Source organism: Lontra canadensis, unplaced genomic scaffold (assembly GCF_010015895.1).
Source record: "Lontra canadensis isolate GAN:19392208 unplaced genomic scaffold, GSC_riverotter_1.0 scaffold4, whole genome shotgun sequence".
Lineage (NCBI taxonomy): Eukaryota > Metazoa > Chordata > Mammalia > Carnivora > Mustelidae > Lontra > Lontra canadensis.
This window is the reverse complement of record NW_022630998.1, coordinates 23,454,866-23,471,331: the sequence shown is the minus strand read 5'-3', so window position 1 is coordinate 23,471,331 and position 16,466 is coordinate 23,454,866. Positions and strand designations below refer to the sequence as shown.

General features: G+C 38.5%; 1 protein-coding gene across 5 annotated transcripts in view; it reads left to right on the top strand.

Moving 5' to 3' along the window:
• ADGRV1 (adhesion G protein-coupled receptor V1) overlaps positions 1-16,466 on the top strand; it is a 554,175-nt gene that overhangs the window by 525,667 nt on the left and 12,042 nt on the right. For all 5 annotated transcript variants that reach the window (XM_032846581.1, XM_032846569.1, XM_032846573.1 and 2 more), the window contains one exon: positions 13,530-13,721. In XM_032846581.1, the coding sequence (XP_032702472.1) occupies positions 13,530-13,721 (192 nt within the window). The remainder of the gene's footprint in view (positions 1-13,529; positions 13,722-16,466) is intronic.

Genomic DNA, 16,466 nt, shown 5'->3' with positions numbered 1-16,466 from the left:
ATCTTAAATTTATGAATACAAAGATTTCCAGAAGTATGACACCCCAAAGAATTTTTATATGTTGGTGAGATATCCCAGAGTTTGCCAGTTTTGCCAGTTATAATGAGAAACCTATTCCTACCTCCTTAGGGCATGATTTATACCTGTGTGTTTCAGGAATGCAAAACATAGGATGTTGAGTTCTACATTTCTATAGAAGACTTCACAAACTATGTCATTATTTTGAAATTGACTCACCTGAGTATGTTTCTAAAACAAGGCCATTTAGATCATCTTTGATGTTTGATTAACCACGTTGTGTTGAAGAATTTCTTGAAAGTTTACTAGAGTGTTTTTCTCCTTTTTTTAAAAAAAAAAGATTTATTTATTTGTTTGTTTGTTTATTTATTTATTTGACAGACAGAGATTACAAGTAGGTAGAGAGGCAGGCAGAGAGAGGAGGAAGCAGGCTCCCTGCTGAGCAGAGAACCTGATGTGGGACTTGATCTCAAGATCCTGGGACCATGACCTGAACTAAAGGCAGAGGCTTTAACCCACTGATGTAACAACTAGGAGCCTCTGAAGCCCAGCCACCTTTGAAGGGCCCCACTCACCACCCCCGATGCCTGGGCTTCAACCTGAGCCTCTCCCTGCAGCCACTAGGCAACCTTATATATTTATTTATTTATTTATTTTTTTTATTTTTTTATTTTTTTATAAACATATAATGTATTATTAGCCTCAGGGGTACAGGTATAAACATATAATGTATTATTAGCCTCAGGGGTACAGGTCTGTGAATCGCCAGGTTTACACACTTCACAGCACTCACCATAGCACATACCCTCCCCAATGTCCATAACCCAATCACCCTCTCCCTAACCCCCTCCTCCCCAGTCACCCTCTGTTTTGTGACAGTAAGAGTCTCTTATGGTTTGTCTCCCTCCCGATCCCATCTTGTTTCATTTATTCTTTTCCTACTCCCCAAACCCTGCACGTTGCATCTCCACTCCCTCCTATCAGGGAGATCATATGATAGTTGTCTTTCTCTGATTGACTTATTTCGCTAAGCATAATACCCTCTAGTTCCATCCACATCGTCGCAAATAGCAAGATTTCATTTCTTTTGATGGCTGCATAGTATTCCATTGTATATATGTACCACATCTTCTTTATCCATTCATCTGTTGATGGACATCTAGGTTCTTTCCATAGTTTGGCTATTGTGGACATTGCTACTATCTTTATTGCTACTAGCTTTTTAAACGCCCCAGAACCCTAGCCCAAGCTGTGGACCAAATGGAAAAAAGGTATTTGTAGCAAAAATAAAAATGAAAATAAAAAGATAATAAAAAAGATTTAGAAGCCCAGCAGTTACATGTCCAGCTGACTGTCTGCTCTCAGCAACTTGTGGGACAGGAATAAGTCAGGAACACAAAAATGGGGCATCACCAGAAGGGATCTTGCTGTGGAGGAAGCTGTTGACAGGAAGTCACACACACATTAATCCATCACTGTAGAAAATGTCAAGTATTTAATGTGCATTCAGTATCTTCACATGGAACACCTGATTCAGTATGCATCATGAATCAAGTGATTCCCTCACCCCAGGGTACCTTTTCCTGGACAGCACTGTGTATTATATATTTCAGTCTATTCTCACTTCTCTCAGATTTTGTCATTGTGTTTTTGACCATGTGGACTACCTCATTCTTCTGGAAAGGAATCTTCTTTTAGTTCCCTTGGTATAGTTAGTCGTGGCTGTCCCCGCTCTCTCACCTGCCTGACCGGTCAGTTGTTCCTTGTTTACTCCGCTGGTTCCTCTTCCTGTTCATGTCCTCCAGCTGTTTTTAATCCTGAGCACTCAGACTTTTTCTCTTCATTGTGTCTTCCTTAAAATAATTATGTAAGCATGTGGCTTCTGTTTTTACCACTGCACAGCCATTTCCACACTTAGCCTCTAACCTTGCCTTCTCTCCTGGTCTCCAGTCTAGTACTTAAAATAACCTTACATGTTTTCACTTCTTTATGTATCATCTTTAATTTCGTTTCCACAGCAAAGTGATTCCTTCTCCTATTTTTATTGACACGCGGTCCTCCAGTTTTCCCCTTTTCATCAGCATCAACACTATTCTTTGGTCACTTACCACTGTCCGAACAACTGAGCTTCATCTGTAGAGTGATTAACAGATCACAAAATGCTAGATTTTTAAGGCGTGGTTTTCAAAAAGGCATCTTAAAGGATGTTGACAGGAACTATGGTTAAATGTACTAGCGGAGGTAAGAATGGTTTTTGCGTTTACAAATATTGGGTGAAAATAGGAGAATAATATTTTGTGACATGTGAAAATTGTATGAAATTGAAATTTCAGGATAGTTCAACAAAGACCATTGTGTTCTGCTAAGTCTAAAATATTTACGATGTGACTCTTTGCAGAAAAAGTTTGCTGACTCTTGGTTTAGAAGATTAGTGTCCAATGTATTAAAACAACAAATTCAAAACTCTGGTTTGTCCTCAGCCTTTTAAAAAACAAGATGGTTGTGGTGCCTGAGTGACTCAATCAGTTAAGCGTCTGCCTTCAGCTCAAGTTGTGATCTCAGGGTCCTGGGATCGAGCCTCGCATTGGTCTCCCTGCTCAGCAAGGAGTTTGCTTCTCCTTCTCTTTGCTCATGCTCTCTCTGTGTGTCTCTCCAGTAAATAAATAAAATCTTTGAAAAAAAAGTTTATACACCTATGAAGCCACAATAATTTCCATCACCCCAAAAGATTCTCAGACTCCCCTGTAGAACATCTCTCCCTCTGCTCCCAGAACAGGGCAACGACTGGTCTGTTTTATTGTCTCTGTATATGAATTTGTGTGTTCTAGAATTTTGTGTCAATAGATTCATACAGTAAGTGCTCTTTTGTGTCTGGTGTTTCTTATCCAGCATATTGATTTTGGGATTCAACAATGTTATATAGATCAGTAGTTTGGTTCTTTTTGTTGTATGGGGTTTTTTTCCAGCTTTTTTGAGATATAATTGACAGATAAAATGTAAGATATTGCAAATGTATATCATGGTGATTTGTACACGTATCCACATCAGCAGTGGGCCAGTTTGTCTCATGGCCATCGTTTGCTGGACACCTTGTAAACTTTTTACTGTTAGACAAAACTAAAAGCAAACTTTTGAATAATCTTTTCTGGATGGAAAAACCAACCAGAGAACATGAAGACAATTTAACCATTTTGTTACTGTTGCTGTTACTACTATTATTAATACTAGTTCAGTGTACAAACTTTGGGTATTTCCAGTGCCTGTGGCAGAGGTTTCTCAGAATAAACCAAACATGGTTTCAAATTATGTTTTTAAGAAGTACTTAAGATATAACAAGATTTAAATAAATAATCATGATACAGTTTGGTATTTTTATAATTTTAATTTAAAAAATATGTTTCACATTCAAAGCTTATTCCAACTTGATTCCCTTCACCATTTCTTATTAAAACCAGAAAAAAATATTCTCGGATTCCAAACCTCTTCTACTTAGTTCCATCTCACTGCTATTATGACCACCTCCACCCTTTTCTGTCCCTCAATTCTACCTCCCAATTCAATTTATACTTCTGAAATTTTTCTAATCTAGGGAGTCTCAAAGCAGGGGGTTGGTGGGGACAGGGATTTATGTTCTTATAACATTAAAAAAATACATATACACAATGTAATTTTCAGTTCCTTCTGTCTTGGCAGAAATAGTCTGGCTACTGATAAGTAATATCATGACTGATTAGTGTTCCATGCTTGGAAACTTAACAGAAGCATGATGAAAAATGAGAGTCTCAGAGATGAACCTTTCTCTGTAGACCTCTACAGAATGTTCAAGAGAAAAGACTAAAGAAACAGGGGTCATATCTGGAGATGAGACTGCTGACTCATGACCTAATAATTGTTGTTTGTTTCAAGAATATTTATCACAAAGAAGACTGACCAAATGTTTCTTGTGTCCATAAGTGACATGCAGGAAAACATGTCCTTAAATTGCGATAGAAATTTTGTATGAAAAAAAAAAATCTTCTCTATATTCAGATATGGATGAGAAAAAACAAAATTGTTATTTCTAGTGATTACAAAATTTAGAACAAACATCTTTCTAAGCCCAAATCTTAAAAATAAAGGCGTCCTAGCCCATTATTTTAGTCCTAGATGTGTGTGAAGTCAGCACACTAAGCCAACGAAACTCTATTGACTCTAGTAATTCTGAATAGTGACCCTTAAAAAAGTAAGAAATTTTAGAAGAACTTGATATACCCATGGTGAATGCTAGGTAGTTGCCTATCCTATCGAAATAATTTGTAAAAAAAAAAAAAAAAAAAATTCGGGTAATAGATTTCTAACTATTTCAATTGCGCTGACTAACCAACAGCCATCAAGATAAACTCTCTTGTTTCCTCTCTCTGGTATATTTAATACACACATTAGATTGTGGATTCTTATTATAAATAAGAACATCAGGGGCGCCTGGGTGGTTCAGTGGGTTAAAGCCTCTGACTTCGGCTCAGGTCATGGTCTCAGGGTCCTAGGATCGAGCCCTGCATCAGGCTCTCTGCTCAGCGGGGAGCCTGCTTCCTCCTCTCTCCCTGCCTGCCTCTCTGACTACTTGTAATCTCTGTCTATCAAATAAATAAATAAAATCTTTAAAAAATAAATAAATAAGAACATCAACAAAAGCAACTAAAACTGAAAGCTAAGAAGAGTTAAGAAGCAAAGAATGATGAAATTCCTACTTACCTCACACCTGAAGAAAATGTACAAATGCACAAACACTGGATTTACCTTTTCAGTTTTGTCATTGGCATGAGATCCATCGTCTTTGCTGCTAAGTCATTGGTGATACAAAACAGCAGTAGGTCAGCAGCCCAAGAGCATGCGAAGCCAGAAACAAGAGATCATGGAAATTTCTCAGGGTTGTCTGCCAAGGGAAGAGTAAAAGCAGAAACCTGTGAAGCTCTTTTGAAAAGGAGCCACAAGAAGTGGAAGCGGCAGTATATAAACCCAGCCCCAGCAGAGAAGCCAGATGACAGCCGGGAAGTCACCTGAGGGGTCAGCGCCAAACAAGCCTACCACCAGAGGGGCACCAACCAAGAAAAACGGAGACCAGCCAGAAGTGGATGTTGGTTCTCTCATGAGAGAGTCTTGGCAGTGGAACATGTGAAATGGAAAGACCAAACCAAAACAAAATTTTATTGAGCAACTACTGGACTACCTAACTATGGTGACAGAAATAGAGAGCTAAAAGCAATGCATGCCTCAGACCCACATCTGTCCCTAACCCCCATCCAACTCTCTCCCACTGCTGAAATGTAAAAACCTTAATCTCTTATTTCACAAACATTTCTTAAGCTCCTCTTGTGTGCCGGGGTCCACGTTACAAATTTAAAAGTAAAACAGTGAACTGGACATGGTTTCTTGCTTTCTAGGACGGTACAACATAATGGTACAGCATAAAAAGGATACCCTTTTTTAATCCCAAATTTGTGATTTTTTTTGAGCTGAAAAATAAATGAATTTTTAATGAAGACTTCATTTCTCTATTTCCCTTATCCTCCATTGTTTTGTGCATTTTTTTTGGTAAAGATTTTATTTATTTGACAGACAGACATCACAAGTAGGCAGAGAGGCAGGCAGAGGGGGAGGGGGACAGGCTCCCTGCTGAGCAGAGTGCCAATGAGGGCTGATCCCTGGACCTGGGATCATGACCTGAGCCTAAGGAAGGCAGAGGCTTTAACACACTGAGGCTTTAACACCCAGGCGCCCTGGTTTTGTGCACTTTCTTAAACTATCTAAAAGATAGGTGGTTTTTGGGGGGCTGTTTGTATGATTCCACTGCCTATTAACTGCTTTTTTATAACAGAATTAACATTTATCTGGAAATTTTGAAATTTGCGCGTTTTCCCTATGACTCCAAAAATATTATCTCTATTGTTTTAATATCTTTTTGTTTCAAAGTTTTAAAAATATGGAAAAGAAAAGAAAAGAAGTGGTCCACATGTCCATGTTCCCGTGTTCCCATAATCCATAGTTACTTAATATATAGACAAATGTGCTTATAGTTCATAAAAATTCACTACTTGGGAAAAAAGATAAATATTTATTATAAAGAATTGAAACAAAGAATAAAAGTATAAAGATTTAAAAAAAATTTTTTTAAATAATCTCTACACCCAGTGTGGGTCTCAAACTCATGACCCCAAGTGTAAGAGTCACATGTTCTACTGACTGACCCAGCCAGGCACCTCAAGGTTAAAAACTTTTAAAATCACTTCAAACTTCACCTATAAATAATCCTCATTAATGTTAGGTGACCATAATCGAAACAGTGAAGGCCAGGAATTTTCCAAATTCAACAGCAAAAATCACAGATCCAAAAAGCTTAAAGAACACTTGTCAAAGAAAATTATACCTATGTACATCATAGTGAGACTCTTGAAAATCTGAATAGAAAATCATGGGGGCACCATGGGGGAGTGAAGGGAACATTGCATACACAAAAATAATGATAAAAAATTAATAATATTCTCATCAGAAATTCTGGAAACCAGAAGACAATATAATGATATCTTGGGGCAACTGGCTGGCTCAGAAGAGCATGTGACTATTTATCTAGGTGTTGTGAGTTTCAACACATGTGTGTGTAGAGATTACTTAAAAATAAAATCTTAAAAAAAAAAAAAGACAATGTAATATATTTAAAGTCCCCAGACAAACAAACAAACAGAAAATTTGTTAACCTAGAATTCTGTATCTGGTGAAAATATCTTTCTAAAATGAAGATGGAATAAAGACATTTTCAAGCAGATGAAAGTTGAAAGAATTTATTTCTAACAAATCTGAACTACAGGAAATGCTAAAAAGAAGTTCTGCAGGCTGAAGGGAAAGGGGAGTGACATGAGAAAAATCCACTCTGTAGAAAGGAATCAGGACCAGAAAGAGCAAATAAAGCATTAAATAAAAAGGATCATTTTAAAAAACACTCTTATTATGTACATATCTATATCATTACATCTTTTTAAATTCCATTGGGTGTTTAAAAATAAAAGTAATATTGGGTGCCTGGGTGGCTCAGTTGGTTGGGCAACTGCCTTTGGCGCAGGTCATGATCCTGGAGTCCCAGGATCAAGTCCTGCATCAGGCTTCCTGCTTGGTGGGGAGTCTGCTTCTCCTGCTGACCTCTCTCTCATGTTCTCTCTCTCTCTCTCTCTCTCTCTCAAATAAATAAATAAATAAATCTTTTAAAAAATAATAAAAATAATATTAACAGTATTCTAGACACCTTTCTAGGCAAACTAAATATTGGATGTCTAGTGCCAAATAAATATTAAATATGTGACATATTAGAGTTGTTACAATGTACAAAACCTAATTTCAATTTACTTGAATTTGTCACAGGAAAAACTAAAATGGAAGGGAAATAATTTTTGAATTGCAAAAAATTATTCTACACGACAAAAGATATTCTGAGGGCACCTGGCTGGCTCAGTTGGAAGAGCATGTGACTCTTAATCTAGGGTTTGTGAGTTCAAGCCCTGCATTGGGCATAGAGCGTACTTTAAAAAAAAAAAAAAGAAAGAAAGAAAAGATATTATAAATATATGATAAAACATTAAAAGATTAGAATCACTGTTTTTTATAACATATTTTAATTTTATAATATTGATTGACTATATGCTATAAAAGATGGTAGAATCATCAATACTCAGATCTCCCATCTCCTCTCTCCAAAACTTAGGAATTTTTTTAGTTGGTATTATGCTTTTTAAGTTGTCTAGACTTAACCATTTCATTTGACCCTCTGTAATTCTCATAATTTTTTTCAATAATGGTTTTGTGTCTAAATGCATAGATACATAGGTGCCTCCTTAGCGCAGAAGGCAGCGTGTCAGTCTCATAAATGCATAGATACGGTCTTTTTACATGATTCTTTTGCCATCTTTGTATTGAATTCTGTTTTTTCCTCATACGGGCAATTTATCTCTATATTGGTCATATTTTATTGTCATGTATTTTGGGTTTCCCCTATCAAAGACGATACATGGATGTTGCATTGCCTGCATTTTTTTTTTAATGTTTGATAATGTGAAATGCTATAATGGCTGGGTATGATATTCTTGGACCACTTTTTTTCCTCAGAACTTAATAAATATTATTCCATTGTCTTTTAACAAAATAGTCAAGGTAAAAAAGTCTGAAGCCAGATGAAAATTTACCACTTATTAAGAGATTGGCTTTTCTTTTCTACTTGAATATTTTAAAGTTTAAAACTTAGTAAGGCTACAATTTGGTATTAAGGAATCTGTATCAAAATTTCCCCAGTAACATGGTATTATACTTTCAAGCTGCAGATTCAGTTGTGTTTTTTTCTTTTTCAGGAAACGATTCTTATGTTAACATTATGGGTTTCTTATACATCTTTACTTACATTCATCAGATTCCTTATTTTAAGGATAGCAATAAACAATTCTTGAGTATTTTTTTTAACCTGTCAGCTTCTTTAATTCCTTTAATCTCTGTGGTTTTCATATTAATTCACTGGAACTTTATATTATCAAAATCTTTTATTTTCAAATTCTCTGAATCATGGTATGCCTCATCCATAGTTAGTTCCAGCTACCGACAGGACAGTGGTTCAACTTTTGTGGCATACAGTGAGATGTGTGTGTAGTGTCTGTTAAGACCAATTTCTCATTGCCTATAGAACTCTAGCTTTTTTATTCCTCAAATGTTTAAGTGCTGGCCCCAGCATACACTTTACATTTTAGTATCTAGACTGATTTAATTTTTTGTGTTTTAATGGCAGGCTAGGCATTATCACCTCCATATTTTTATCCTGTATGATTGGCTAAAACTTTTCTGCTATTATGACCACCTCCACCCTTCTCTGTCCCTCAATCCTACTACCCAATTCAATTTATACTTCTGAAATTTTCCTAATCTAGGGAGTCTCAGGATTGCTGAGCGCCATTTTGGGGGTATATGCGCTAATGCTCCCTGCTGGAGGATGCAGTGTGAAGTCTGTCACACAAGTCCCCATTTACTATGAGTGCAGGATAGCATTCAGAGCATGGAAAAAATATGAGTGAGCTAACGTTTCACTTTAATTAGAGACAAATGTAAAATTAAAGGAATGGGCCCGAGTATCTGTTAAATGGGTCCATTGAATGCATTTGATATTTGAGCCACTTTTTTGTAACCTGAAAGAATTATGGGATGGAGAGGTAGAGACAAAGAGGATTGCATGCAGTTATAGTTTGAATACCTGGATTCTGCCCTCTTCTGAGATCCTTTTACAAGTCCTGAGAATATTAACTGATCCTGTTTGAAGGCTGTATCATGGCCCTCAGAGAGAGACAGACACTCTCAGATCAAAGATGAGTTCTCCAAATCAGTGTGAAACCCCAAGACTTCACTTCCTTCAGGGGCAGGCAGCTTAATCAGCTTCCCATTTTACCCAGTTCTCCCCTGCCACCTCTTCTCTGTCAAATCTGTCAAATGACAGTGTTGATTCTTTCCCACCTCACGTGAAACTGATAGAAATTATTGAGGGTTGCCTGGGTAGTTTAGTCCGTCAAGCGACTGACAAGTGATTTTGGCTCAGGTCAGAATCTCAGGGTCCTAAGATCAAGCACAGCCTGCACTATAGCTCAGTGAGGAATTTGCTTGAGATTCTTTTTTTTTTTTTTTTAAGATTTTATTTATTTATTTGACAGACAGAGATCACAAGTAGGCAGAGAGGCAGGCAGAGAGAGAGAGAGAGGAGGAAGCAGGCTCCCCGCGGAGCAGAGAGACCAATGTGGGGCTTGATCCCAGGACCCTGGGATCATAACCAGAGCCAAAGGCAGAGGCTTTAACCCACTGAGCCACCCCTTTGCTTGAGATTCTTTCCCTTTGCTCTTCCTCCTGCTCACGCGCACATGCACTCGTGCTCTCTCTCTCTAATAAATAAATAAATCTTTAAAAAAATTATTGAGATAAACAGCTAAAATCTCCTATACTTATTTTGCTTTTGATGATGTTAAGAGCATTTATTACCTGCTCTAGACACTGTGATCTCATTTATGTCTTAGTGAATGTTTGCTAACAAGTTTAAATTCCTGAATAAAAAAAAAAATTAAAAATTGGCCATAGTGGGTATGGTTCAATCCAGATATAATCTAACTAAAGACTTTGAAAGCATATTTTAATCTTTGTAGTAGGAGATCCAACAAAATAATCAAAACAGCAGTGCACAGAAAAAATTCCCTTCAGGCAGCCTTCCCTAAGAAGGAATAGGAACAACAGGTGGATTATATAGGTCCTGCTTCTAAAAGTTAACCCATTGTTTAATAAGAGATTGTTGTCTTCATGAACAGCTTGAGAGTAGGAATCAGATGTTTTCTCTTTGCATCTCAGTGTTGGCCATGATCAGAGTGGGTGGTCAGCATATTGGATTGAACACTAGAGACTCCAGATTCTCTCTTAAATTATTTTACGGACCAGCATACAGGGGAAAGCCTGAGATTTAACATGCAGTGTTTGGAAAAGGAACTTGTTTTTACTCTGAGGTCAGAAATCTGCACAGCTGAGTACTTTGGATAATGAAGGTCTTTTCTATATTTGCCCAGCCTGGGCTGGACACGGGCAAATGTCACATAATCTGCATTTAAACATTCTTTTCTTTCCCATTTTAACAATGTTTATGTTTCCTGGGGTACATCTGAAAGATTCCAAGTATTTACTGTATATGTAAATATTCTTTTAAGAAAAAAGAAAAAACCACATGTAGTTTTCACATGCAAGTTATTTTCAGCAGGCAGTTCCTTTCCTGCAGCACAAAAGGCTAGATATAAAAACAAACAAGAGAGAATGTGCTGTTTTAACAAATGGGTCCTTAGAGATGGATTTTAAAGCATGGTTTTTGTTTTCTGATCTAGCTTTTACCCTATCACTTTGTAACAGTTAGAGAAATCCTGAAATAAATCAGTGACATTCTCACAGTTTTAAGGCTGACAGTTTAATTTTTTTCCTGTTTTGTCTATTGCTGTGGCCAAAGTAATTAGGTCATACCCATGTGAAAAATTACTTGTACAAGAAAAATTTTGGATGTGTATGTGTGTTTTCAGGAAGATTTGTTTCTGCTAATGTTCACATCATCCTTTGCATGTGAAACTAATTCACTTACCCTACATAATCTAAAATATTAATGTTGAGTGTAAAAAAAAAATCCTAATTCAAAAGGAAACAAATGTTTCTATTACTTATTTTATGTTGTGGTTAGAATAATTATATTTAAAAATATTTTTAGCAGATTGGGCAACTGGGTGGCTCAGTGGGTTAAGCCACTGCCTTTGGCTCGGGTCGTGATCTCGGGGTCCTGGGATCGAGTCCCACATCAGGCTCTCTACTCAACAGGGAGCCTGCTTCCCCCTCTCTCTCTGCCTGCCTCTCTGCCTATTTGTGATCTCTGCCTGTCAAATAAATAAATAAATAAAATATTTAAAATATATATATATATATACATATATATATTTTAGCAGATAAACCACTGATTTTATTTTTTTTAAGATTATTTATTTATTTATTTGACAGACAGAGATCACAAGTAGGCAGAGAGGCAGGCAGAGAGAGAGAGAGAGAGGAGGAAGCAGGCTCCCGGCTGAACAGAGAGCCCAATGTGGGGCTCGATCCCAGGACTCTGGGATCATGACCTGAGCCGAAGGCAGAGGCTTAACCGACTGAGCCACCCAGGCGCCCCCTAAACCACTGATTTTAAAACATATTTGTTACTTATATAGATTGGATGCCAACTCTGTAAGGGGTCATTCTAACAAAAAGGGAAGAACGACCTAATTTATGGCAGTAATCTAGAAATGGCAACAGCGCTCACATACTAGCATGACCATCTTGCAAACTGTTCTTTAATTTTACATTAAAACTTTGTTGTAATTCTTATGCCTTGAATATTTTCTGGTAGGTTTTTGCTATTTATACCAGCAGATAAAAGATTCGAGTCCACAAGCATATTATTTGCTTTATTGCTTCCATACTCCTAGAAATGTCATGAACCGTGGGAGAATACAGACATCACCAAATGAAGATACTTATTTGTGTCTTATGAAAAATGTTAACATTAACTCCTTTTCCTCTTTAATAAACTGAATGCTTGCTTTCATTTTTGTGGATTAATTTAAGAATTTAATAACTAGGGGCGCCTGGGTGGCTCAGTCGTTAAGCATCTGCCTTCCAGCTCAGGTCATGATCCCAGGGTCCTGGGATTGAGCCCAACATTGGGCTGCCTGCTCAGCAGGAAGCCTGTTTCTCCCTCTCCCACTACCCCTGCTGTGTTCCCTCTCTCGCTGTGTCTCTCTCTGTCAAATAAATAAATAAAATCTTAAAAAAAAAAAGAATTTTAATAACTAAGGAGATTTTTAACTTGCTTCCAAAACTTAAACACCAAGATTAACAGATACAAAAGCCACAATTTAATGTAATTTATTGGGTGAGTATAAAGGTCAAAATTACCAAGACTTATAGAAGCACCATTAGAAGTAGACAGTAGAACCCTTGTAGAAATCATGAAGGACAGCCAGTGTAGGGAACACAAATACAAAATGTGAGTTGCTCTCTGACAGAAGCAGAACAATTGTCAAGAGTTTGACGGGATTGTAAAAGAATTTAAAGGGCCAGCAGATCTTTAAGAATGCACAAGACAGCTTTGTTGTCTCCTGCAGCGTTGACTGAGAAGCAAGGCACGCTAAATATTAAGCAATCCACAGAATTCCCCTGAGTCCCTACCCAGTGATTATATTTTCAAATAAAATAGTGAGCTAGATAAACAAAATCAGAAGGCTCAAATAGTGCTGCCCTTTGTAAGTCTACAGGGTGGTTGGAGCATTAGTACCTCATTTCAACCATTTTGCTATAAAAAAAAAATAAGTGAGATCAATGGGAAAAGAGTAGTTTTTTGGAAGGCAGGAAGTTTGCTTTCTAAAAAGGTACACAGCTAATCAGATATACTTCTGAAGTTCTGTTTTCATGTATTAGTAGGGCTAGATTTCAAAGTCATTTGGATTTTAATCGGGAAAAAAATGATTTGGGGGGCGCCTGGGTGGCTCAGTGTGTTAAGCCTCTGTATCCGGCTCAAGTCATGATCTCAGGGTCCTGGGATGGAGCCTCCACATCAGTCTTTCTGCTCAGCAGGGAGCCTGCTTTCCCCTTCTCTCTCTGCCGGCCTCTCTGCCTATTTGTGATCTCTCTCTCTCTGTCAAATAAATAAATAAAGCCTTTAAAATAAGAAAAAGAAAAAAATATTTTAGTGAGAGGGTCGTTTTCCCAAATAACTCTGAATAACTTTTTTGTGACGTTCAGAAATTCACAGGGGTCTCAAGCTGGACTTGTAACTTGTTCTGTAATTCCCTGCTTCAGGTGGAATTTGGAGAGATTTATAGAAAATAGTCTTTGCTTAGAACCACGTTTATTTTTCAGCTGTGGTAGCCGGACTTCCTTTAACAAGCTAGTGTTATTTTCTCTTGCAGGGACTTTATGTTTTTGTGGTTTATTTCATTCTGCACAACCAGACGTGTTGTCCCATGAAGGCCAGCTACACGGTGGAAATGAATGGACAGCCAGGACCCAGCACAGCCTTCTTCACACCAGGGAGTGGCATGCCTCCTGCTGGAGGGGAAATCAGCAAGTCCACCCAGAATCTTATCAGTGCTATGGAGGAGGTACCTGCCTTGCCCTTGCTCTTGCACTTGCCGACACTCTCCCCGCCCACCTCCCCAGCGCTCTTCCTCCCCACCCTCCCTTCCCCACTCGCCTCACTGAAGAGTGAAAGTTAAAAGGTACTGTGTGACTTTTACAGCCTCTGATCTGTGGTATTTGATTGGCTTACTGTGGTATCGTGCCTGTTATCTAATTCTTTTTCTTCCCTGTCCTGTGAGCTGTACGAACCAGCGGTTTGTACTAGGAAGTCAGTGCAAAATTTGTCACCGCTTTCTTCAGAATCTTCCGAATTTAACACGGCAGTGACTGAATCGGCTTCAGAAATGGTTTTTTTAAAAATACTGTGTTCTTCCTAAAAATACTTCCTCAGCTCTCTTTCTTCACCCATCCCCACTCATTACCTCGATCCCAACAAAAGCTCAGTGAAAAGAAAATAGGTTATAACTCTTTTTGATTTAAATATCCGAAAATATTTTAGGACAGAAGCTCAGAAGAGGGCTTCAGCAGCACTACGAGAAAATCTATCTAGGACGTCCTCTGTGAGATCCACCTCCCATTGTCCTCTGCATCTGTCCCCCTTGTTTTGCTTTCCTGTGTCTAAATCACAGTGCCACCAACCTCTCGGTAATGCTACCTATAGCACTGGGGCCACTGCTCAGATTTTTTAAACTACCTAAAGACATTTGTCCAGGCATAGATGGTATGCAGGTCCCTGACAAGTTCTGTAGCGCCCAAGGTGTGCTTGCTGACCATTCCTTATGTAGTTCGTAGTGCCCTCTCTATTAAAGAGCCACTGGGAGGGATGCCAGGGTAGCCCAGTCCGTTAAGCTTCCGACTCTTGATTTCCACTCAGGTCGTGATCTCGGGGTTGTGAGATCCAGCCCTGCATAGGGCTCCCTGCTGAACATGGAGCCTGCTTAAGTTTCTATCTCTCCTTTTGCCTCTTCCCCCACCCTCCAAAACAATAAGAAATTAAAAAAAATAAAGAACCAAGGGCAACAGTATTTGTGTTCGCCTCCTGAAAAATGGCAGGAAATCAAAGAGCATCTGCCTAAAAAGGTAATGGTTCATAGATAGGTAAGTAAGTAAATAGGCAGGTAGAGAGATAATCTACCCACTCAGTGATATTTTTTGTCCTCCATGTTAATGTAGAAAGGAATTTTATTCATGTCAGGTTAAAATTAAGGTAAGTAAGTGATAACAAGTACAATATTTAAGAATTATAAGAATTTTAGGACCCCTAAATATTTAGAAATCTAATACCATTTCTATATCCTCTAAGTTCTTAAAACAGAATTATTTTCTCATCCTAATTGATACCAATAGAAATAGAAATGCTTATTTTTAGAACTAGCAATTCAGGAGTGAATCTTAAAAAAAAAAAAATTTTTTTTGTCTTGACTATTTACCCAATCTAGCATCTGTCTAAATCTGAGCTATATGATAGCCATTAGCTATGTGTGGTTATTTAAATTCAAACGAAGTAAGATTTTAAAACATCTGAAATTCAGTTGATCACTCACCCTGGCCACATTCAGGTGCTCAGTAGCTATTTGTGATCGGTAGCTGCCGTAATGGAGAACATGGATATAAAATATGTTTCACCACAGGAAGCTCTGTTGGGCAGTACTGGTCTAGATGTTCCACTTCTTTTTTTTTTTTTTTAAGATTTTATTTATTTATTTGACAGACAGAGATCCCAAGTAGGCAGAGAGGCAGGCAGAGAGAGACAGAGAGAGAGAGAGAGGAGGAAGCAGGCTCCCTGCAGAGCAGAGAGCCCGATGTGGGGCTCGATCCCAGGACCCTGGGATCATGACCTGAGCCGAAGGCAGAGGCTTTAACCCACTGAGCCACCCAGGCGCCCCTAGATGTTCCACTTCTTAATGAAATATTTTAGGGTTCACTCTTCTCTCAGATGATTGTTACAGTCCTCGGGTCACTTTTCTCAATATAAGGCATCCCTGCAGTCTCTCAGAAAACCTTATGTTAGGAGGGAACAGCTGTGACAGTTTAATTCCTGGGCCTGAGCCACTACTTGAATGTTCATGGTCGGGGGGAGGGGGTTGCACAATGGCATACCCTTAAGTGTACTCTGCATTCCTCAGAGGCTTGGAATTGGCCTTGATCCAGCTGTCTGTAGATGAGGGACTGTCAGAGACATTCTAGGAAGCCCTGCAGAGAAGGGAAGGCATGAGGAAAGGAAGGATTAAGGGACTGGTTATCAGTGGCCAAGAGGGACGTGAATATATTTAATCATTTCAAGTTAGAACTGTCTTTTTTAGGGGCGCCTGGGTGGCTCAGCCGTTGGCGCGGCTGCCTTCAGCTAGGGTCATGATCCCAGGGTCCTGGGATCGAGCCCTGCATCACGCTCCCTGGGCGGAATGCCTGCTTCTCCCTCTCCCACTCTCCCTGCTTGTGTTCCCTCTCTCTCTCTGTGTCTCTCTCTGTCAAATAAATAAAATCTTAAAAAAAAAAGAATTATCTTTTTTAGTCATTTAATCCAATGATTATGTGGATCTTTATATTATAACTGGAAGTTTTACTCCCCCTTCCCTATTTTGTCCATCACCCAATTTCCCTCCACTCTGGTTCTTAAATTCTTAACAGTTTTCTTTGCATACATCCTACAAAAAAGTAAAACGTGTTGTTTGGGTTAAAAAAATAATTTTCTTGCCCTGCATCGGGCTCCCTGCTTGGTGGGAAGCCTGCTTCTCCCTCTTCTGCTCCCTCTGCTTGTGTTCCTTCTC